A 24012-nucleotide genomic window follows, 5' to 3' on the forward strand; every position below is an offset into this window, starting at 1 on the left:
TCAGTGTCAGCGCTGATGAGCTGAGCTGTTTTTTAGCTCAGCTAAGGCGCGGCTATCCGCTATGCCACACAAATCAGCTGAGCTAAAAAACAAGGGAATATAGGACTGGGAAGGGCAGGAGGGCGCGGCCAGCCAGAGGTGGTATTTGTCGGTTCTCCAAACTACTCAAAATTTCTGCTACTGGTTCGTCCGAACTTGTCCAAACTGGCTGAATACCACCTCTGTGCCGTTGTAAATACTTGTTATGCTACTAAATGTATCTGGTTCAATCCCAAGCTGGGAGAAAGGTGCTGGAGATAAAATGGAGACTGTAGGGTGATAGAAAGAAAGGTTCCCTCTATTGATGAAGCAGAACCACTGACCACGTGTGGTTTTGGGACAGCTGACAAAATGGGAGTTAAGAGTGGGTGGGTTTTTGGGGGCTTCGTATTTGAGCTTCCTGTTCCTGTGCAAGAACCTGTGCTTTAATAGTCTGTTGGCTCTTGTCATCTTCATGTTGTCATGGCTGGCTCTATAGCAGGGGTGTCAAACTCACAACCGCAGCGTGCTTTGATCTGGTCCGTGGGGCAGCCCTGAAAATAGCGGACTGGTCCCGGTCCCTCTGCCAGCAAAAACGAGCTCCCAAGCTCTGTTTTCGGCTGTGACGTCTTCCTGCAATCCTCTGGCAGTGAAAACGGAATCAGTTGCAAGAAGTTGTCACAGCCGAAAATGGAGCTCGGGAGCCCGTTTTCGCTGCAGAGTGCTCAGGCCACCACAGGGGTCCTCCCCAAATGAGTGATGTCGTGCTGGCCATGCCCCCCCTCCGCCCAGGTCAAACATAACCCTGATGCGGCCCTCAATGAAATCGAGTTGGACACCCTTACTCTAAAAGCAAAAGAGGAAATACAAATCCTAGGTGCTGTTCTGAGCTAATCCTCTTCGCTTGCTTAATTGCTTATCAGGAGTTTCTGTCTGACCCAGTCTTTCGGAATGGAGTATCAAATCTGCATTTCTAAAAGCTGGCCTGCTCAGTATCTGCTTTGGGAGGAAGGGAGACTGGAGCTGGTTTCTGCCTCCCTTAAGATTTTCCCCCCGATTTCTCATTTAGGGGAAATATTCTATCCTGCCTTTTAAAATATTTCCCAAAGTGGTGGGGAGGTTTCGTATATACCAAAAAACATTTACTCTTTCCTGCCCTCTTGTGGCTGCCTGGATATTTGCCACTCAGATTCAGTATTTTTTTTTTTTTGAATGTGCTTGAAGGATATTTCTTATTTTTGCTGTGACCCAATTCCTGGACTTTTCACAGCTAAACCAGAGGCAGCAAACAGAATGAAGGGGTGTTTTTTTCGGATATTTGCATCTCCGTTGGCTACTGAAACGTCTCCCTTCCAGGCAGTTCTCTCACTCTTTAGAAAGTGGGAGAAGTAACACCTCTCCGAATAGCCAGGTGTTACTGCTGTCCGTTTTTAATGCGTCCGTTAAGGGCTGTTGAAGGGCTGCCTCGCCTGTAAGGGATCGTGGGTGGGTGCCTGCACATTGCAAGCCAAACTCCGAGCAGTTTTGCTCAGCCATCTATGCAACGTTCATTATTTTTTTTCCCCTTCTGCCTTTGTTTTGTGCGAGGCTGATTGTTCTCTTCTTTCTTCTGTTTTTGCATGTGATGCTGTTACCTAGTTTGATAAATAAATAATAAAACCCCTGCAAGAAAACCACCAAGCTCAGAGAGCATCAAGGACCCCACAGTTCTCCTCCTCCTCCCCCTTCTTCTTCTCCTCCTCCTCCTCCTCCCTCTTCTCTCTCCTTCTTCTCCCTCCTCCTCCTCCTTCTCTCCTCCTCCTCCTCCTCCCTCTTCTCTCTCCTTCTTCTCCCTCCTCCTCCTCCTCCTCCTCCTCCCTCTTCCCCTCCTTCTTTTCCTCCTCCTCCCTCTTCCCCTCCTTCTTCTCCTCCTCCTCCTCCTCCTCCTCCTCCTCCTCCTCCTCCTCCTTCTCCTCCTCTCTGCAAACCCCACTCCCTTCTAGTACTGATGATGTTACCTAGATTGGTCAGGAAACGTCTGCAAGAAACCCACCGAGCTAAGAGAGCACTGAGGACCTCACAGTCTTCCTCCTCCTGCCCCTCCTCCTCCTTCCCCTCCGCCTCCTGCTCCTCTCCTCTCTGCAAATCCCACTCCCTTCTAGCACTGATGATGTTACCTGATTGGATCGTGAAACATCTGCAAAAAAAAACATCAGAGAACACAATACCTTGGTGGGAAGGTAACAGCATTCCATGCACCTTCGGCGTTGAGTCATGCCGGCCACATGACCACGGAGACGTCTTTGGACAGCGCTGGCTCTTTGGCTTTGAAACAGAGATGAGCACCGCCCCCTAGAGTCGGGAACAACTAGCACAGATGTGCAAGGGGAACCTTTATCTTTACCTTTTTGCTGCATAGGAAAAAAAATAGAATTTTCTTTCTCAATGCCCTTTTCTGGGGTGGGGGGCGGCTGTTTTCTTCTCTTTCTTCCAGGGCTACCGACTTCCACCGTTTGCCATGGCCAAGCTAGAGACCCTCTCTGTCCTGACTGATGCCAGCTACCACAGCCAGGAGACCTTCCACGCCTTCCACCCCAGGAGCTCCGAATCCACCTCGCAGAGCAGCAGCGTGGGCACTGGCGTCTCTCACGAAAAAGACTTTGCCCTCAAGAGCCTGGGGGTTACCAGGCCTCAAAACACCCACCAGCCGCTGGACGGGACGCGGAGTAGCTACTCTCTCTCCACGCGCCACGCCGGGGAGGAGAAGGTCTCCAGTTCCATCTACATCAATGGGGACTTGCGCAAGAGCGAGAAGGGGAAGGGCGACGTTGGTGGGAATGTGGCGGCCAACAACGAGAAGAACATGCCCCCACCGCTCACCCAGTACAGAGAAACCAATAAACCACCAAAGATATTTCCAGTCTCTGGGAAACTGGACCAGGTGGGTGTCCCCATCTTCAGACGAGAATCAGAAGAGTTGGAAGGGACCTTGGAGGTCTTCTAGTCCAACCCTCAAGAGGGGGGGTTGGTTCCGTGCCAGTCAACAGAGAACCTAACAGGGGTGGGGAACTGTGGCCCCCTTTAGGACTTGTGGACTTCAACTCCCAGAATTCCTCAGGCAGCCATGCTGGCTGAGGAATTCTGGGTATTCAAGCCCTAAAAGAGCCATCATTCCCCATGCAGGCTGAGGAATTCTGGGAGTTGAAGTCCACAAGTCCTAAAAGGGCCATCGTTCCCCATGTAGGCGGAATTCTGGGAATTGAAGTCCACAAATCCTAAAAGGGCCACCATTCCCCATGCAGGCTGAGGAATTCTGGGAGTTGAAGTCCACAAATCCTAAAAGGGCCATCATTTCCCATGAAGGCTGAGGAATTCTGGGAGTTGAAGTCCACAATCCTAAAAGGGCCATAATTCCCCATGCCGGCTGAGGAATTCTGGGAGTTGAAGTCCACAAGTCCTAAAAGGGCCACCATTCCCCATGCAGGCTGAGGAATTCTGGGAGTTGAAGTCCACAAGTCCTAAAAGAGCCACCATTCCCCATGCAGGCTGAGGAATTCTGGGAGTTGAAGTCCACAAGTCCTAAAAGGGCCATCATTTCCCATGCAGGCTGAGGAATTCTGGGAGTTGAAGTCCACAAGTCCTAAAAGGGCCACCATTCCCCATGCAGGCTGAGGAATTCTGGGAGTTGAAGTCCACAAATCCTAAAAGGGCCATCATTTCCCATGAAGGCTGAGGAATTCTGGGAGTTGAAGTCCACAATCCTAAAAGGGCCATAATTCCCCATGCCGGCTGAGGAATTCTGGGAGTTGAAGTCCACAATCCTAAAAGGGCCATAATTCCCCATGCCGGCTGAGGAATTCTGGGAGTTGAAGTCCACAAGTCCTAAAAGGGCCACCATTCCCCATGCAGGCTGAGGAATTCTGGGAGTTGAAGTCCACAAGTCCTAAAAGAGCCACCATTCCCCATGCAGGCTGAGGAATTCTGGGAGTTGAAGTCCACAAGTCCTAAAAGGGCCATCATTTCCCATGCAGGCTGAGGAATTCTGGGAGTTGAAGTCCACAAGTCCTAAAAGGGCCATCATTCCCCATGCAGGCTGAGGAATTCTGGGAGTTGAAGTCCACAAGTCCTAAAAGGGCCACCATTCCCCACCCCGACCTGTTGCTTTATTTATTTATTTACTAAATTTATTTGTTGCTCCTCTTGTTTCCAAACGGCTTCTTGGGCAGCTTTAGGAAGAATGGCTCTTGTCTTCCATGCCTTTCCGATTCAGGCCGTCCTCCTTTTACGATCACAATTGAGTCTCCCATTTCCATTGCTCAGGGAGATTTTGCCCTTTTTTACCTGTGTTACAACCTTTCTTGCCACAGTTGTTCAACAAACGGTTGTTAAGTGAGCGACACATTTGTTGAGTGAATCCGGCTTCCCCGGATTGTCAGAAGGTCGCAAAGGGGATGACATGACGCCAGGACACTGCAGCCGTCATAAATACGAGTCAGTTGCCAAGCGGCCGATTTTTGATCACGTGACCATGGGGATGCCACAATGGTCGTAAATGTGAAAAACAGTCATATGTCACTTTGTTTTCAGTGCCTTTGTAACTTTGAATGGTCCCTAAATGAACTTTTTAAAGTCGAGGTCTACCTGGAAATGTAATAAACAAACAAACAGTTCTATTTAATAAATATGATAGATAGATAAGATAGATAAGATAGATAGATAGATAGATAGATAGATAGATAGATAGATAGATAGATAGATAGATAGATAGATAGATAGATAGATAGATAGATAGATAGATAGATAGATAGATAGATAGATAGATAGATAGATAGATAGATAGATAGACAGACAAGATAGATAGATAGATAGATAGATAGATAGATAGATAGATAGATAGATAGATAGATAGATATGATATGAAGAGAGACAGTTTATAGAGATAGATAAATGATAAATATAGATGATAAATAGATAGGATAGGATAGATAAATAGGTAGATAGGATAGATATAGGATAAATAGAGAAATAGGGAGGGAGGGAGAGATTAGATAGGTATAGGTGGTAAATAGATTAGATAGATGATAGATAGAGAGATAAATGGATGGATAATAGCTATAATGATAAATAGATAAGGATAGGACAGATCAATACATAGGTAAAAATAAGATAGATAGATAGATAGATAGATAGATAGATAGATAGATAGATAGATAGATAGATAGATAGATATGATACAAAGAGAGAGTTTATAGAGATAGATGATAAATAGATAGGATAGGATAGATAAATAGGTAGATAGATAGGATAGATATAGATGATAGAGAGAGAGATAGGGAGAGAGAGAGATAAGATAAGTATAGGTGGTAAATAGATTAGATAGATAGATAGATAGATAATAGATAGATAAATAAATAGATAATAGATAGAGAGAGAGATAAATAGATGGATAATAGATATAGATAATAGATAAAAGGATAGGATAGATCAACAGATTGGTAAAAAATAGATAGATAGACAGACAGACAGACAGACAGACAGACACGATAGATATAGATGATAGATTAGATAGATAGATAGATAGATAGATAAATAGATAATAGATAGAGAGAGAAATAAATAGATGGATAATAGATATAGATAATAAATAGATAAAAGGATAGGATAAATCAACAGATAGGTAAAAGATAGATAGATAGATAGATAGATAGATAGATAGATAGATAGATAGATGATAGATAGATAGATAGATAGATAGATAGATAGATAGATAGATAGATAGATGGATGATAGGTAGATGGATGATAGATAGATAGATAGATAGATAGATAGATAGATAGATAGATAGATAGATAGATAGATATGATACAAAGAGAGAGTTTATAGAGATAGATGATAAATAGATAGGATAGGATAGATAAATAGGTAGATAGATAGGATAGATATAGATGATAGAGAGAGAGATAGGGAGAGAGAGAGATAAGATAAGTATAGGTGGTAAATAGATTAGATAGATAGATAGATAGATAATAGATAGATAAATAAATAGATAATAGATAGAGAGAGAGATAAATAGATGGATAATAGATATAGATAATAGATAAAAGGATAGGATAGATCAACAGATTGGTAAAAAATAGATAGATAGACAGACAGACAGACAGACAGACACGATAGATATAGATGATAGATTAGATAGATAGATAGATAGATAGATAGATAGATAGATAGATAGATGATAGATAGATAAATAGATAATAGATAGAGAGAGAAATAAATAGATGGATAATAGATATAGATAATAAATAGATAAAAGGATAGGATAAATCAACAGATAGGTAAAAGATAGATAGATAGATAGATAGATAGATAGATAGATAGATAGACAGACAGACAGACAGACACGATAGATATAGATGATAGATTAGATAGATAGATAGATAGATAGATAAATAGATAATAGATAGAGAGAGAGATAAATAGATGGATAATAGATATAGATAATAAATAGATAAAAGGATAGGATAGATCAACAGATAGGTAAAAAATAGATAGATAGATAGACAGACAGACAGACAGACAGACACGATAGATATAGATGATAGATTAGATAGATAGATAGATAGATAGATAGATAGATAAATAGATAATAGATAGAGAGAGAAATAAATAGATGGATAATAGATATAGATAATAAATAGATAAAAGGATAGGATAAATCAACAGATAGGTAAAAGATAGATAGATAGATAGACAGACAGACAGACAGACAGACACGATAGATATAGATAGATTAGATAGATAGATAGATAAATAGATAATAGATAGAGAGAGAGATAAATAGATGGATAATAGATATAGATAATAAATAGATAAAAGGATAGGATAGATCAACAGATAGGTAAAAAATAGATAGATAGATAGATAGATAGATAGATAGATAGATAGACAGACAGACAGACAGACAGACAGACAGACACGATAGATATAGATGATAGATTAGCTAGCTAGCTAGCTAGATAGATAGATAGATAGATAGATAGATATAAATAGATAAATAAATAAATGAAATTGTTTTATTGGTCTTCTTCTTTTCCCTTTCAGAATACTGAGTCCTTAGTTAGACCTTCAGCCTTTAAGCCAGTTGTTCCTAAAAACTTCCATTCCATGCAAAACCTGTGTCCAGTGCAGAGCAACGGTGTTGCCACCGAGAACCGAAAGACTTTAAACCACACGCACAGCAATAGTCCTGCGCCGGTCAAAAGCGGCCTGGAGAAGGCCAGCCTTAACAGGACTACCAACCCAGAGAGAGTCGGTCTTTCCGATTCTGGCCGCAACTCTTTAACCAGCTTGCCCACGTACGGCACGGGCTACAGCCAGCACGTGGCTCCCATGAGCGCCTCCACCAGTCACATCAACCGCATCGGGACCACCTACGGCGAGAAGAACGTCGTGGGATACAACGGGATATCTACCTCAGACAGCGGCCGGTCTTCCACGAAGAGCACCTCTTCCTTCAGCCGACTCAACCATCTCAACGAAACGATGCCTTTCCACTCGCCTTCCACGGACGACATCATCCAAGACCTGGAAAACCGCCTGTGGGAGAAGGAGCAGGAGGTCCTCCAGATGAGGAGGAACCTGGACAAGAGCGAGGCGGCCATCTACCAGGTCTTTGAGGAGAAGCAGAAGATTTGGGAACGGGAGATGGACGAGCTGAGACAGAACTACGCCAACAAGCTCCAACAGGTCTCCAAGAAAGCCCAGAGAGCTCAACAAGCCCTCCAGCTCCAGATCTTCAAGCTCCAGCAGGAGAAGAAGAAGCTCCAAGATGACGTCGCTCAACTCTTTCAACAGCGGGAAGAGCTGGAGAAGAAGTTTGTGGCTTTCAAAAAAGAGCAGGCCGAGTTTCTTCCCAAGATTGAAGAGACCAAGTGGGAGGTGAGAGTCAGCCAGGGTCAACACCATACAAGGCAGGGGTGAAATCCAGCAGGTTCTGACTGGTTCTGGAGAACCGGTAGTGGAAATTTTGAGTAGTTCAGAGAACCAGTAGCAGAAATTTTGAATAGTTTGGAGAACCAGCAAATGCCACCTCTTGCTGGCCCCAGAGTGGGGTGGGAATGGGGATTTTGCAGTATCCTTCCCCTGCCACGCCCACCAGCCACACCACGCCCACCATGCCACACCCACAGGACCGGTTCTGATTGCACCACAAACGCAGTAGTCATCCTTACCTTTCACAGAGGCACTGAGTTTTATAAATAGGAGCATGATAGTGTAGAATAATCATATCCAAGGACCAGTGGTGGGTTTCAAAAAAAATTGGAACCTCTTCTGTAGGTGTGGCCTGCTTTCCAGGTCCACTGGTGGAACCTCTTCTAACCGGTTCGGTAGATTTGATGAACCGGTTCTATCGAATAGGTGCGAACCGGTAGGAACCCACCTCTGCTCCATACCATGAAAAAGAATCGGTCTACGTCATCTCAAGAGGCAGACTCATCCCGTATCCACCCACCCCTGGAGATGAGTCCCGCCACTCAGGGGCTGGGTTTTTCCCACCAAGGAAAAACCAGAAAGTCCAGGTGCCTCTTGAAAAAAGCACCTTTGGCACAGCCCATCAGGTGATTGTAGGACAGTGATGGCACAGCTTTTTTCGCCTCGGGTGCCAAAAGCCCACCCCCATAATTTAATGCCCTCCCCGCACTGTGCCCCATTTGCATTCACTTGCCACACACACAAACACACACGCTGCCCCGGATAGGCACGCACAACTTTCTTGGGGCCTGGGGAGGGTGAAAACGACCTCCCCCACCCCTGGAGGCATTCCGGAAGCCCGTTTTCCGATGTCCGGTGGGCCTGATAGCTCCGTTTTTTGCCCTCCCCAGGCTCCAGAGGCTTTCTAGGAGCCTGGGGAGGGGGTAAAAACGGGCCGACAGGCAAACTGAAAGTTTGGGAACGGACTTTCAGATTGCCCGTTGGGCCATTTTTTTGCCTTCCGGAGGCTTCCCTGAAGCCTCCAGAGGGCGAAAAACAGCCCAACGCACAAACCGGAAGTCCGTTTTAACGGCCAAAAATCAAAGCCAAATGGGGCTTACAGGGCAACGCCTCGCGTGCCCTCAGCAATGGCTTGGCATGCCCCCTGTGGACACGCATGTCACAGGTTCGCCGTCACAGCTGTAGGACTTCAAAAGGGCTCAGTTTATTTCCTGGGCAGCTCACGCCCAGTTAACTAACTTTGTTTAAGATGTTACCTGATGAGAATCTCTCTCTGTCTCTCTCTCTCTCATCCAGGTGTGCCAGAAGGCAGGTGAGATCTCCCTGCTGAAGCAGCAGCTGAAGGACTCTCAGGCCGACGTGTCCCAAAAGCTGAACGAGATCGTCGGGCTGCGTACCCAGCTGAAAGAAGGCAAGGGCTTCCTCCGAGACAAAGACGAGCAGATCCTGACCCTGAAGGACTCCTACAGCACCAAAAGCGTCAGCCTGGACTTCTGCGAGAACGAGCTGCAGCTCAAGATGGCCGAGGTCCAGATGTTGAGGGAGAAGCTCGGCCAGTGCGAGCTGGAGGTCTCCAACCTGAAGCAGACCTTGGCTCACCTGGGGGGACCCCAGAACCACGCCCCTCCGGAGCTCCCCGAGAAGCTCGCGAGGGACCCCCTGGCCTGCGAGAGCGACGAGGCCAAGGTGAAGCGGCAGAGCGAGGAGAACCTCAACGCCTTGAGGAGAGAGGTGGAGAGGCTCCAGGCGGAGTTGAAAGCGGAGCGCCAGTTCCGGGAGCAGCAGGTCTCGGACTTCGAGGAGGAACGTTGCACGTGGCAGGAGGAGAAGGAGAAGGTCATCAAGTACCAGAAGCAGCTGCAGTTGAACTATGTGGAGATGTATCAGAAGAACCAACTCCTGGAGCACAAGGTCAACGAGATGGCCAACAAGGCCACCGGTCTCTCCCACCCAGACGAGAAGAAAACATGGACTCCATCCAGACTGGAAAGGATAGAGTCGACGGAGATCTAAGGACCAAGGCATTTCGAGTACAATTTGTTCTTTTTCCCAATTATGGTGCCTGTAATTTCAGCTGGAGATCTTCCCAAGTAGAATATGTGACATAACCAGCAGCATAAATCTTTTGCACTTGGCCCCCACAGATATACTCTGGTGCTCTACAAATTACTTTTATGGGGAGAGGGGCGTGGGGGAGGTGGGGAAAGCCACAGGTGTACTTTTGTGTTCCAGGGAGGTTTTGACATCAGGAGTTCTTGAGTGTGCTGTTGTGTAGGCTTTTTAGTTGACCTGGTTTTGGTTATGATTCCCATTAGCCAATGTACCACAACCTCTGCTCCCTTCTCAAGTTCTTCAGATGACATCCTTAGCCGCGAGCTTGGCTGTTTCCTTGCAAACCCAATTTAGGTAACGTCATCAGTGCTGGAAGAGAGTGGGTTTTGTGGAGAGGAGGAGGATTGTGGGGTCCTTGGTGCTGTCTGAGCTTGGTTGCTTCCTTGAAGACGTTTCGGGACCCAACTAGGTAACGTCATCAGTGCTTTGTAAGATAAACAGGCAGGAGGCCAGCAGCGCGTCTCCGTGAGTACAAACTAGCACTCAGAAGACACGATGAAAACTCCTTCATGTGGACCAGTGGTGGGTTTCAAAAATTCTTCGAACCTACTCTGTGGGTGTGGCCTCCTTTGTGGGAGTGGCTTTCCGCCCATGTGACCGGATGGGAGTTGCTTGCCACCCATGTGACCAGATATGAAGATGCTGACGACACTTGTCAGAACCACCTTAAATTACCTCACACACAGCACTGGCATGCATAAGGATAGGATGTAAACTTGTTTTTTAAAAGGCACCTTTGGTTTGCGTTAAAACAACTTCAACACACGCCATGTTCTGATTGCACCACAAACGCAGTAGTCATCCTTACCTTTCACAGAGGCACTGAGTTTTATAAATAGGAGCATGATAGTGTAGAATAATCATATCCAAGGACCAGTGGTGGGTTTCAAAAAATGTTTGGAACCTCTTGTGTAGGTGTGGCCTGCTTTCCAGATCCACTGGTGGAACCTCTTCTAACCGGTTCGGTAGATTTGACGAACCGGTTCTACCGAATAGGTGCGAACTGGTAGGAACCCACCTCTGATGTGGACAGACCTAACTATAATTTCAGCTTGGGGAAGTATGACCATCCTAGACCAGGTTAAGTCCATAAATGCTAGAGAATTCCGGGAAGCTGGGCACTCAGACAAATCAGCCATCAACAGACACATAGAGATAAACAACATTTACACGTCATTCAAAAGAGACAATCCAAAAGCCCAAAAGGAAACAAAAACACTTCCTCACCAGCAATCATCACCAGATAGGCAGAGATTAAAACCAAGATTAATACTACCACAATACATCCGTGTGCCCCAATCAAGGCGCTACCAACTCAAGCTAACAGTAAACAACAGCCTAATGAAGGAACTATCTGACTCCCACCAACACCAACTTGTATATAAACAGAGAGCAACCCCCACTCCTTTCTAGCACTGACGGTGTTGCCTAGCTGGGTCATGAAACGTTTGCAACAAAACCACCAACCTCAGAGAGCATCAAGGACTTCACAGTCCTCCTCCTCCTCCTCCTCGCACTGGTGATGTTGCCTCGCTGGGTTATGAAACGTCTGCAAGAAAACCACCAAGCTCAGAGACCCTTCATTTCAACCCTGAGCTACGAATATTCTCTTCTACGAGAATAGAAGCTCATGGCAGGTGAGATTATTCTGACCCACCTCCCCCTTTGCCCTTCCCTCTCTCTCTCTCTGTGAAACTCTTTATCTCCCATCACTCCAGGAGGAGACGGCGTCCCTCCCAAATCATGCCACGTTTCTCTGAGAAAACTAGAACTCCCAGGGTTCATTGAGAGGAACCCACCCTATCTACCTACTGAGCAGTTCAAAAGTAGTTTCGATTATAGAATACCTCAAAAGGCTTTTTTCTTTAAAAAGCCTGCCAGAAATTAAGGGACATCATTTCAATACTTTCAGAGTGATCTGAGGTTCAGAAGCAACCTTGACCCAACCATTAATGGACGGTGGTGACTGGGTCCTTCTGGCACTGTTACATAACTGGGGGGAACGCTGAGGTCCTCTAGACCGAAGCTTGGAGCTAGTGAATTCAGGAAGTACTTTAGGATCCTCCTGGTGGTAGCTCTTGTCCAATCCAGCTCTCTTCTTGCCACATCACGTTCCTGGTTTGCCGATGGGAGGATCTTCATTGCAGGTCACCGTTAGTAGATCCAAAATGGGGTGTGTCTCTGCGTTCCACTTACAGACGGGTGGCCCTTTAAGATTCTCTGCAGTAGTCCTTGCCTTATGACCACGGCTGAGCCAAAATCTCTGTCGCTTAAGACAGTGGTCAAGCGAGTTTTAAACCCTTCTTCCACGATCTTTCTGGCCACAATTAAGTGAATCGCTGCAGATGTTAAATTGGTAAACCAGGGTGGCTTTAAAGTCTTTTTAAATCACCATTTGAATCACTAGTAAAAAGGCTTGATTTAAATCAACTGTTTTCGCTGTGAGGGTTGCAGGAGGCCGTGGAAGCCGAAAACGGAGCTCAGGAGCCTGTTTTCGCTGTGAGGGTTGCAGGAGGCAGTGGCAGCTGACAACGGTGCTCAGGAGCCTGTTTTCGCTGTGAGGGTTGCAGGAGGCAGTGGCAGCCGAAAACGGAGCTCAGGAGCCTGTTTTCGCTGTGAGGGTTGCAGGAGGCAGTGGCAGCTGACAATGGTGCTCAGGAGCCTGTTTTCGCTGTGAGGGTTGCAGGAGGCCGTGACAGCCGAAAACGGAGCTCGGGAGCCTGTTTTCGCTGTGAGGGTTGCAGGAGGCTGTGACAGCCGAAAACGGAGCTCGGGAGCCTGTTTTCGCTGTGAGGGTTGCAGGAGGCAGTGGCAGCTGACAATGGTGCTCAGGAGCCTGTTTTCGCTGTGAGGGTTGCAGGAGGCTGTGACAGCCGAAAACGGAGCTCAGGAGCCTGTTTTCGCTGTGAGGGTTGCAGGAGGCAGTGGCAGCTGACAATGGTGCTCGGGAGCCTGTTTTCGCTGTGAGCGTTGCAGGAGGCCGTGAAGCCGAAAACGGAGCTCGGGAGCCTGTTTTCGCTGTGAGGGTTGCAGGAGGCAGTGGCAGCTGACAATGGTGCTCGGGAGCCTGTTTTCGCTGTGAGGGTTGCAGGAGGCAGCGGCAGCTGACAATGGTGCTCGGGAGCCTGTTTTCGCTGTGAGGGTTGCAGGAGGCCATGACAGCCGAAAACGGAGCTCAGGAGCCTGTTTTCGCTGTGAGGGTTGCAGGAGGCAGTGGCAGCTGACAATGGTGCTCGGGAGCCTGTTTTCGCTGTGAGGGTTGCAGGAGGCTGTGACAGCCGAAAACGGAGCTCAGGAGCCTGTTTTCGCTGTGAGGGTTGCAGGAGGCAGTGGCAGCTGACAATGGTGCTCGGGAGCCTGTTTTCGCTGTGAGCGTTGCAGGAGGCCGTGAAGCCGAAAACGGAGCTCGGGAGCCTGTTTTCGCTGTGAGGGTTGCAGGAGGCAGTGGCAGCTGACAATGGTGCTCGGGAGCCTGTTTTCGCTGTGAGGGTTGCAGGAGGCAGTGGCAGCTGACAATGGTGCTCGGGAGCCTGTTTTCGCTGTGAGGGTTGCAGGAGGCCATGACAGCCGAAAACGGAGCTCGGGAGCCTGTTTTCGCTGTGAGGGTTGCAGGAGGCAGTGGCAGCTGACAATGGTGCTCGGGAGCCTGTTTTCGCTGTGAGGGTTGCAGGAGGCCATGACAGCCGAAAACGGAGCTCAGGAGCCTGTTTTCGCTGTGAGGGTTGCAGGAGGCAGTGGCAGCTGACAATGGTGCTCAGGAGCCTGTTTTCGCTGTGAGGGTTGCAGGAGGCCGTGGAAGCCAAAAACGGAGCTCAGGAGCCTGTTTTTGCTGTGAGGGTTACAGGAGGCCGTGAAGCCGAAAACGGAGCTCGGGAGCCTGTTTTCGCTGTGAGGGTTACAGGAGACCATGGAAGCCGAAAACGGAGCTCGGGAGCCTGTTTTCACTGTGAGGGTTGCAGGAGGCCGTGGAAGCTGAAAACGGAGCTCAGGAGCCTGTTTTCGCTGTGAGGGTTGCAGGAGGCCGTGACAGCCGAAAACGGAGCTCGGGAGCCTGTTTTCGCTGTGAGGGTTGCAGGAGGCCGTGACAGCCGAAAACGGAGCTCGGGAGCCTGTTTTCGCTGTGAGGGTTGCAGGAGGCAGTGGCAGCTGACAATGGTGCTCAGGAGCCTGTTTTCGCTGTGAGGGTTGCAGGAGGCAGTGGCAGCTGACAATGGTGCTCAGGAGCCTGTTTTCGCTGTGAGGGTTGCAGGAGGCAGTGGCAGCCGAAAACGGAGCTCAGGAGCCTGTTTTCGCTGTGAGGGTTGCAGGAGGCTGTGGAAGCTGAAAACGGAGCTCGGGAGCCTGTTTTCGCTGTGGGGGTTGCAGGAGGCCGTGGAAGCCGAAAATGGAGCTCGGGAGCCTGTTTTCGCTGTGAGGGTTGCAGGAGGCAGTGGCAGCTGACAATGGTGCTCAGGAGCCTGTTTTCGCTGTGAGGGTTGCAGGAGGCAGTGGCAGCCGAAAACGGAGCTCAGGAGCCTGTTTTCGCTGTGAGGGTTGCAGGAGGCTGTGGAAGCTGAAAACGGAGCTCGGGAGCCTTTTTTCGCTGTGGGGGTTGCAGGAGGCCGTGGAAGCCGGAAACGGAGCTCGGGAGCCTGTTTTCGCTGTGAGGGTTGCAGGAGGCCGTGGCAGCCGAAAACGGAGCTCAGGAGCCCGTTTTCGCTGGCAGAGCACTGGGATCACCACCTGTGCCCCCGACACGAGTGACGTCAAGTTGGCCATACCCAGCCAGGCCCTCGCAGGTCAAACACAACCCTGATGCGGCGCTCAATGAAATCGGGTCTGACACCCCTGTTCTGGACAACAGCTGCTTTTATCACGTTTTCTCTTATTTCTACACCGGTAGTCCTCGACTTGTGACCACAATTGAGCCTACAGCTTCCATTGCTAAGCGAGGCCATTGTTGAGTTTTGCCCTGTTTTGTGACCTTTGGTGCCACCGCTGTTCAGTGAATCACTGCAGTTGTTAAGTGAACCCTGCGGTCTTTGAGCAAATCTGGCTCCTCCCCCTCTCCGAGTTGGCTTGTCAGAAAGCAGCTGGGAAGGCTGCAAATTGTGATCACACGACCTTGGTGGTTGCCAGGCGCCCAAATTTTGATCAAGTGACTTCAGGGAGACTGTGACGGCCGTAGGCTTGAAAAACTGGTCATAAGTCAGTTTTTCCAGTACCATTGTAACTTCGAATGGTCACTAAAATGATGGTTGTAAGTCAAGGACTTTAAAAAAAGCGACGCTCAGACTTTTAGGAAGGAAATTTCTCTCTTTATCCCACAGAAAAATGATTTTTAATCTACAACCCCCTGCAAAATCACCATCTCTTCTTCCCAAGATGTTAACTTCTGTGTGTATTTGGATCAACCAAGGCTTCTCTTCGCTTCTCTCTCTTCTCTTCTCTCCCTCCTCTCTGCTCTCCTTTTCCTCCTCTCCCCTCTTCTTCCTCTTCTCTTCCTTTCCCTTCTCCATTCCTCTTCCTCCCCTTTTCTTCCTCTGTTCTTCCTCTCCCCTCTTCTTCCCCTCCTCTTCTTCCTTTCCTCTCTTCTTCCTCCTCTGTTCCCTTCTCTATTCCCCTTCCTCCTCTTCTGCCTCTCTTTTCTTCTTCCTCTCCTTTCTTCCCTTCCCTTCTCCATTCCTCTTCCTTCTCTTCTTCCTCTCCTTGTCTTCCTCTCTCCTTCTTCCTCTTTCCTCTTCTTTTCTCTTCTTCCTCTTCTCTTCCTTTCCCTTCTCAATTCCTCTTCCTCCCCTCTTCTTCTCTTCTTCCTCTCCTCTCTTCTTCCCCTCCCTCTCTCCTCACTGCTCTTTCCTCTTCCTCCTCTTCTTCTTCCTCTCTTCTTCTTCCTCCTCTCCTCCCTCTGCCTCTCTCCTCACTTCCCTTTCCTCTTCCTCTCTTCTTCCTCCTCTCCTCTCCTTCCTCTCTTCTTCCTCTCCCTCTCGCCTCACTTCTCTTCCTCTTTCCCTCCTCTCTTCTTCCTCTTCCTCTCTTCTTCCTCCTCTCCTCCCTCTCCCTCTCTCATCACTTCATTTCTTCTTTCTCCTCTTCTTCCTCTCTTCTTCTCTTTACATTTACTTGCTTTCCCTTTCTTTTTTCTTTTCTCTTTTCTTTATTTTTTGTGTTGAGTGACTCAAAAGACCCCGTCAGGTCTTTTCATAAACTGTGACTTGTCTTGCCTGTGGGAAGACATTTATCAGATTTTTTTTTTCAAAAAAAAAAAGGCACTTTTTTTGTATCTCGCCTGGTAAGAGAAAACAAAGAATATATATATATATATCTATACATACGCTGTCTTAGATTTAAAAGAGACGATCTGCTCTCTTTGAATTGAGCGTAGAACGTACCTATCCCAGACCAAGGCAAACCAATGGTTAAATTGCCTGCAAATGGAAATGAACAGAGATGGCAACGCAAAGAGAAATAATTTCCTGATTAATGCTGCTAAAATTATACAGAAGCAAGTTACTTGGATGTAAATACTCTCCGTATCTGTTTATGTGATGATTAAAGCAAGAAGAGGTGTACAAAGAAGAGGGCGGGGAAAGAAAATTTCTGCGATTAACGACTACGTTGTGCGGTAAGAGCAGAAAAAAAATCCGGGACAAAAGTTTTGGATTATGAAAGGGACGTCTTTGCCAAATTCTCAATTTTGAGGTTCATATGGTACCAAAGTCATTCCGGATTATTCCAGGATTAGAAGAAGGCGTCTTCTTTTCTGTTTAGGTTTTAACTCTGGCTTCATAGAGCTGGAAGGGACCTTGGAGGCCTTCTAGTCCAGCCCCCTGCTCAGGCAGGAGACCGTATACCCAGTGGTGGGATTCAGCCGGTTCGGGTCGGGTCAGGCGAACTGGTTGTTAAATTGCTGGCTGGCCGCGCCCCTTCCAGGAGTCCCCACACGCCCCGTTTTGGCTCCCAGGAAAGTCCAGGGAGGCCTACTAGGCCCAAAACGGGGTGCGGCCTGGCGCAGCCCCCCTGCGGCCCATTTATGCTCCCAGGAGGGTGCAGGTGGCCAAGTACTGCCTGTCACAACCCCTGGCCACGCTCACCATTGCCACGCCCACCCAGCCGGCCATTAGGGCAGAGAAATGGTTGTTAAATTATTTGAATCCCACCACTGCCTATACCCGTGATGGCGAACCTATGCCACCGGTGCCACAGGGGGCACTTAGAGCCCACTTTACGGGCATACCAGCCTTCAGCCCAGCCCAGCCCGACCGCACATTTGGGCACGCCTCCCGTCGGCCAGCTGGTCTTCTTGTCTCAGAGGAGCAGGGGCAGGGCACCCACTCGCATTGCATTTTGGGGCCTTGCGCGGTGCCCCCGCGCCCCGTTTTGGCTTCCAAGTTGGTTCTGGAGGCCTTCCAGGCACAAAAGGACATGTGAAGTCTCCCCGCACCCTGTTTCGGGTCTGGAAAACCTTCTGCACCAACCTGGAAGCCAAAAATGGACGGGGGGTAGGGTGGTGCACATGTGCAGGGGTGGGGGGCACACAGGAGGGTCGGCGTGCATGTGCGGGGGAGGGAGGGACACGTCGACAAAAAGGTTAGCCATCCCTGGCCTATGCCATTCCCGACAAATGGCTGTCCAATCTCTTCTTCAAAACCTCCAGTTGTGAAGCACCCACAACATCTGGTGGCCGGCTGTTCCACTGGTCAATTGTCGTCCCCGTTAGGAAGGTTCTCCTGACTTGGTGAAGTGAATGTGGCTTCTGACTTTGCTTGTCAGAAGGCCGCGAAAGGGGATGATGTGACCTCAGGATATGGCAACCGTCATAAAGACGAGTCAGTGGCCAAGGCAAGAATCTGAATTTTGACCCCGTGAGCATGGGGTCATAAGCGTGAAAACTGGTCATCGACCGCTTTTTTTTTTTCCAGAGCCGCTGCAACTTCGGTCACTAAGTGAACCGTTGTAAGTCAAGGACCAGCTGTCGCTTCGAAGCAAAATTGCCTTGATGTCCTTTATTTAGAGCCTCCGTCGGTTTTTCTCTGCTCTTACTGCGGAATTTTAAGTCGGGCGTCCCAAATCAAAACTGTTAAAATCTTTTTTGTCACATACTCGATACTCGACTGTTGATTTATCTTTATTTTTTTTCTTTTGAACTATCTTTGAGGAAAGTTCGTTCTTCTCAAAAGCGAAGGGGAAGAAAAAAAGAGAGAGAATTAAAAACGCTAAAAAAAAAAAGAAAATTAAAAAAAATGTTTCTCTTACCTAGTTTTTGCATTCAGACCTTGTTTGATCGACTTTGTCTTTCTGATTGTTTGCATTTAATAAAAAGAAAGTCATGGGTTTTTTTTGTATAACAGAGACAACAATTTTTAAAACCGTTGCTTAAACCGGTGGAGTTTCAGTTCGTCACATGTCTGCATTCTAAAGACGAAAACGGCTATTGCCTTCTGAGGTTGGGGTGGGTTTTTATATATATATATATATGTGTGTGTGTGTGTATGTATGTATGTGTATATATATATATATATATAAGATTTATACAACCCCTGGTAAGCCCCAATTAGGGGAGGAAGCTAACTGCTTCCATATCTGTCAATCGGCTCGTCACAAGAGTCCATCACGACAGAAACCCAATATTATTACTGTTGTCTTTGTTACATTTGTGTTATATTTGTGCTGATAAATAAATAAAGGGAGACTAGTATAGATCTATTTCAAGCTATTTAGCTCTCATCAGCTAGCCATACCCTTACTTACTAAATAGCTTGAAATAATCTATACTAGTCTCCCTTTATTTATCAGCACAAATAAAAACACACACACACACACATATATACATACATGTATGTATGTGTATGTATATGTATATGTAAATGTATATTTACATATATATATGTATATGTATATGTGTATATATGTTAATATATGACTTTAAATATATACCTTTCTTCCTGGCTCAGCTGATAAGGAGAAGAACCTTGTGGCTTAATGGTTAACACATCTGCCTAAGATGCAATACAGCACAGGTTCTAATCCCAGTAAGGGTATGGCTAGCTGATGAGAGCTAAATAGCTTGAAATAGATCTATACTAATCTCCCTTTATTTATTTATCAGCACAAATACAACACACACACACACACACACATGTATGTATGTATGTATATGTGTGTGTGTGTGTGTGTGTCCACAAAGCTATATAGTAGTATTGTGTACATATGTTTGTAACATATATAAATATATACAGGCTATATCTACATAAATTATATGTGTATTGATCTGTCTTATTCTACTGCCCTGCCATGCCCAGATCATAAATGAGACGAGAGAGAGAGAGCCTCAGCTGTAACTCCAGCAGTTGGAGGAGCTTTACCTGGTGAACATCTGCCCACTACAAAGCTGTGGGCAGCGTCAGAAAGGGGGGCTACAAGATCTTCCACCACCCTGTCATGCCCTCAATGGAGCAAGGAGGCAATTTGGTTCTTGGAGGGAGCCTGGGCTCCAGCAATGGGGGGGAAGCCTTACCTAGTGAACTTCTGCCTGTCGCAAAGTCTTGCACAGGGCCAGAGGGGGAGACATTCACCCCTCAGCTGGCTCAAATGGGTGGGGAGACCCTGCTTATGGAGATGTGGAGAATGCAGCATTTTGGGCAATCCCTCACAGTTACTGCTGTAACTGGACCTCACAGATAATAAATATCTATCTATCTATCTATCTATCTATCTATCTATCTATCTATCTATCTCTATCTCTATCTCTATCTATATCTATATCTATCTATATCTATATATCTATATCTATATCTATCTATATCTATATCTATCTATCTATCTATCTATCTATCTATCTATCTATCTATCTATCTATCTATCTATATATATATATATATATATATATATATATATAAAGTCAAGTACCACTCACTCATCATGAAATCTCAAGAACTATAAGCCCTACAAATTTGAAATTCGGCCCGTACGTTGCTCTTGGTTTCTAGGTGCTCGCTAAGAAAGGATTTGTCGAAATAACCATCAGATAATTAGTATTTCGTACACAATAATTAACACACTGATGCTAAGGAGTTCTACTCCCCCTCCCCACCTGAAAAGAACTCTGTTCCAACTGCCAGTTGCCTCACATTCCGTTACCTCAGTTCAAACTGGCGAATGTTCCACTTCTTCATTCAGGAGCGGTCTGGGGCTCCTTACAGTACTGAACGTCGGTACCTCACCAAAATGTCTACGCCTTCCCCCTATGGAACCTCTTCCGGACTCAATGCGGCGGGAGCGATATTCCCTTGTGTGATTCTATCACCGACCACCACTGAGCCAACAGATTGTAAACTGAATTTCTCCTGCATAGCCTGATCTCATAGTTTCGTTGCGAAACACGGGTATCCAGCTAGTAATTATATAGCAGGACTTTCAGTTGGTTATTCAAACACAGAGAGGATGCAGCATTAATAAGAAGGGATGAGTAATAAACTCTTCAATGCACTTATTCCGGGAACTTGTCACAGACCAATTAAGGCCTTTGCTAAACAGCAGATTTAATTAATGAGCTTGTCACCCATTTCCACATTATTTTAGTCACGGCTCTTTACTAGAGTCTTTTTATTGAAACGCATCTTACAGGTCAACCTGCTCTTTGTCAACTTGTTTTTAAGAATGGTGGGTTGTTGTTGTTTTTAAGATCGTAAATTATCAAACTAAAAATCAACAGTGGCGAGATTTCCTAGACGCCAGAATAGCTTTCAGCTAATTAGATTATAATTCGAGTTTTTTTTAAAAAACACACAAAAAATTTATTCAAAGAATTTTGTCCCACCGATTCAGGCGTTCCAAATGTAAACCTGGATTGTAAACATAGAATGTTTGTTCTGGAGAAAACACTGGAAAAAAAAGTGATTTATTCGGGTTATTTATTAGCTTGGCCTTCCTCGCTCTGGCTCTCTGCTGATAAGAACAGAAAACTTTGGGGGGAAAAGTCCATTTCGAAACCATTTTTAAGATTTTTTGCAGGATGTCCAACAGGAAAAGCTGTATTTCTAGTGGGTTTTACCTGGTGAATGCGCTCCTCATCCGGTATATAGGTAGTCCTCGACTTATGACCACAATTGAGCCCCAAACCTCTGTTGCTAAGTGAGACGTGTGTGAAATAACTTTCCTTGCCACCGTTGTGAAGTGAAGCATTGCATTTGTTAAGTTAGTAACCTGGTTGTTAAGGGAATCAGCCTCCCCCGTTGACTTTGCTGGTCGGGAGGTCACGTGACCTTGGGACGCAGCAACAGTCCTAAGTACATGCCAGTTGCCAAGCCTCTGGATTTTGATCACGTGATCGTGGGAAGGCTGCAAAGTTTGCAACTGTGGAAAAATGGCGGTAAGTCACTTCATCCAGTGCCGCTGTAACTTTGAACGGTCACTAAGCGAACTCTCGTAAGTCGAGGAGTACACCCGTATGCCAGTGGTGGGATTCAAATAATTTAACAACCGGTTCTCTGCCCTAATGACCAGCTGGGTGGGCTCCTCGAAAAAATGAAATATCCTAGGAAATATTGAAAAGGCAGACTATTATATTTCCCTGGATAAGAAATGGAGAAACATGTTTTTAGGCAGGAAACAGACTCACTCTTAATAGCCCCCACCTTTGTCAATGGGCCATTAAAATGCCTGAGCCAGTCTATTCTACATAACAAAAGTGGGATTAGCCTGAAACACAAACTCACCACATGGCATCTGGGAACTCAACCAAGCTTGGGACTCAAAAGACACGCAACCTACGAAGTTAGCGAAGACACCCTCCCCCCCCCCTCGGGAGTCTGACAACCAATCAGAATACATTTCTTACACAGGAACCAAGAGGTGGGGCCGAACAGAGAGCACACCCCTTTTTCTCTCTTTTTTCTTCTTCACCCAACATCTGGAAGTCACCTTTTCTGTTCCCCTTCATTCGTTTCCCTCCATTGCTTCTTGTCCTGCCATATGCTTTGGAGAATGAGACTTGGAAGGGACCTTGGAGATCTTCTAGTCCTACCCCCTCCTCAAGCAGGAGGCAATATACAATTGCCGACAAATAGTTATCCTATCTCCCCTTAAAAACTTCCAGTGTTGGGAGTATTCACGACTTCTTGTGGCAAGTTGTTCCACTGATCAATTGTTCTCGCTGTCAGGAAGTTTCTCCTTAGTTCTAGGTTGATTCTCTCCTTGATTCAGAGGTGGGTTCCTACCAGTTCGCACCTATTCGGTAGAACCGGTTCGTCAAATCTACCGAACCGGTTAAAAGAGGTTCCACCAGTGGACCTGGAAAAGAGGCCACACCTACAGAAGAGGTTCCAAAATTTTTTGAAACCCACCACTGCCCCCCCCCACACAGAGACAGACAGACTGACACAGAGACAGAGAGAAAGAGAAAGAAAGATAGATAGAAAGAAAGAAAGAAAGAAAAAAGAAAGAAAAAGTGAGAGAGATGAAAGAAAAAAAGAAAAAAGGGACAGAGACAAAAGGAAGGAGAGAGAGAGAGAGAGAGAGAGAGAGAGAGAGAGAGAATGGCCGGCAAGCCACTCCCACAAAGGAGGCCACACCCACAGAGTAGATTCCAAAAAAAATTGAAACCCACCACTGCCTTGATTCGTTATGCAACCACAAGCAGACTAGAGTTTTGGACTTTAAGAGGACCGATTTCAATACATTTAGAGAGAGTTTGGGAAGGATTCCATGGATGAGAATTCCTGCAGGGCAAAACAAGCCGAGGAGCTGGGGAAACTTTGAAACGTGAGATTATAAAAGCCTAGTCTAGCACAATGTAACTTTCAAACATGGAAAGGGAACGGAGTGTTACATGATCCTCTTAGATTAACTCTCAAGTGATTCTGGATCTGCACGATGGCAGGTAAATCTGACTTAATCAGATTTAATTAGTAAACGCCACTGAATTCCAAAGGCTAGGATTCCACTTGTTGTTATTTCTATAGCCACAAACTTAATAATACTTTTAAAAAGATTAGGCCAGATAGCGTGACTATCTTCTGAACAAACAGGTCTAGAATTATTAGACTCTAAGCCGATTTAATTCTTGCTCGTGCTGAAAATTAGCTGTACAGCTTACTTTCCTGCTAGAATTCCCCCGTTTGAAAATATTTGATTTATGGCCATTTATCAAAAGCTGCGGGGAACCTAGATTTGTCCCATCAAATATAGGCAGTCCTCGCTTTACAGCAATTCATTTAGTGACTGGTCGAAGCTGCAGAAGGCACCGAAAAAGTGACTTATGACTGTTTCTCAACAGTTATGACCGCTGCAGCATTCCCACGATCTCATGATTTTTACACTGGGATGTTTGGCAACTGGTTCATATTTATGACGGTGGCAGTGATCCACCTTTGCGACTTTCCAACCAGCAGAGTCAACGGGGAAGTCAGGCTCACTTAAGAACTGTGTTATTACATTAACAACTGCAGTGATTCGCTTAACAACCGTGGCAAGAAAACCCGTCCAATGGGGCAACGCTCGCTTAAGAAATTTCTCCCTTAGCAACATAAATGTTGAGCGCCATTGTGGTCGAAAGTTGAGGACTACCTGTAACCTTTTGAGGACAATCCGGCTGAAAGAAACCGCAGTATAACAACACTATCTAAGCCTCATTTTGAGAATGGACTTGAATTCAACCCAATATTTTAAACTTTAACTTTAACTGTTGTTTCCTGATTTTACAAGGAGTCCCCGACTTACAACCATTTGTTTTTTTATTAACTGTTCATGATTACAAAGGCACTGGAAAAAGTTAACTTATGGCTGTTTTTCACGTTGTGGTATCGTCACATGATCAAATCTTGGAAATTTGGCAACTGACTCATATTTGTGACGGTTGCAGTGCTCTGGGGGACATGTCACATGATCATGTTTTATGGCCGCCTGACGAGAAAAGTCAATGGGGATTTCAGAATC

At 46.4% G+C, this 24012-nt stretch overlaps 2 protein-coding genes across 4 annotated transcripts in view; both read left to right on the forward strand.

Annotated features, from left to right (window-relative positions):
• The window catches only part of LZTS3 (leucine zipper tumor suppressor family member 3), a 42150-nt gene extending 32070 nt beyond the window's left edge, over positions 1–10080 (forward strand). For all 3 annotated transcript variants that reach the window (XM_032224077.1, XM_032224079.1, XM_032224078.1), the window contains exons 2-4: positions 2492–2938; positions 7099–7935; positions 9286–10080. In XM_032224077.1, coding sequence (XP_032079968.1) covers positions 2516–2938; positions 7099–7935; positions 9286–10002 — 1977 coding nt within the window. In that variant the 5' untranslated portion in view covers positions 2492–2515 and the 3' untranslated portion in view covers positions 10003–10080. The remainder of the gene's footprint in view (positions 1–2491; positions 2939–7098; positions 7936–9285) is intronic.
• UBOX5 (U-box domain containing 5) overlaps positions 1–24012 on the forward strand; it is an 81572-nt gene that overhangs the window by 32072 nt on the left and 25488 nt on the right. The gene's annotated exons all lie outside the window — the stretch shown is intronic.

This window comes from Thamnophis elegans, chromosome 9, assembly GCF_009769535.1.
Source record: "Thamnophis elegans isolate rThaEle1 chromosome 9, rThaEle1.pri, whole genome shotgun sequence".
NCBI classification, from domain to species: Eukaryota; Metazoa; Chordata; class Lepidosauria; order Squamata; family Colubridae; genus Thamnophis; species Thamnophis elegans.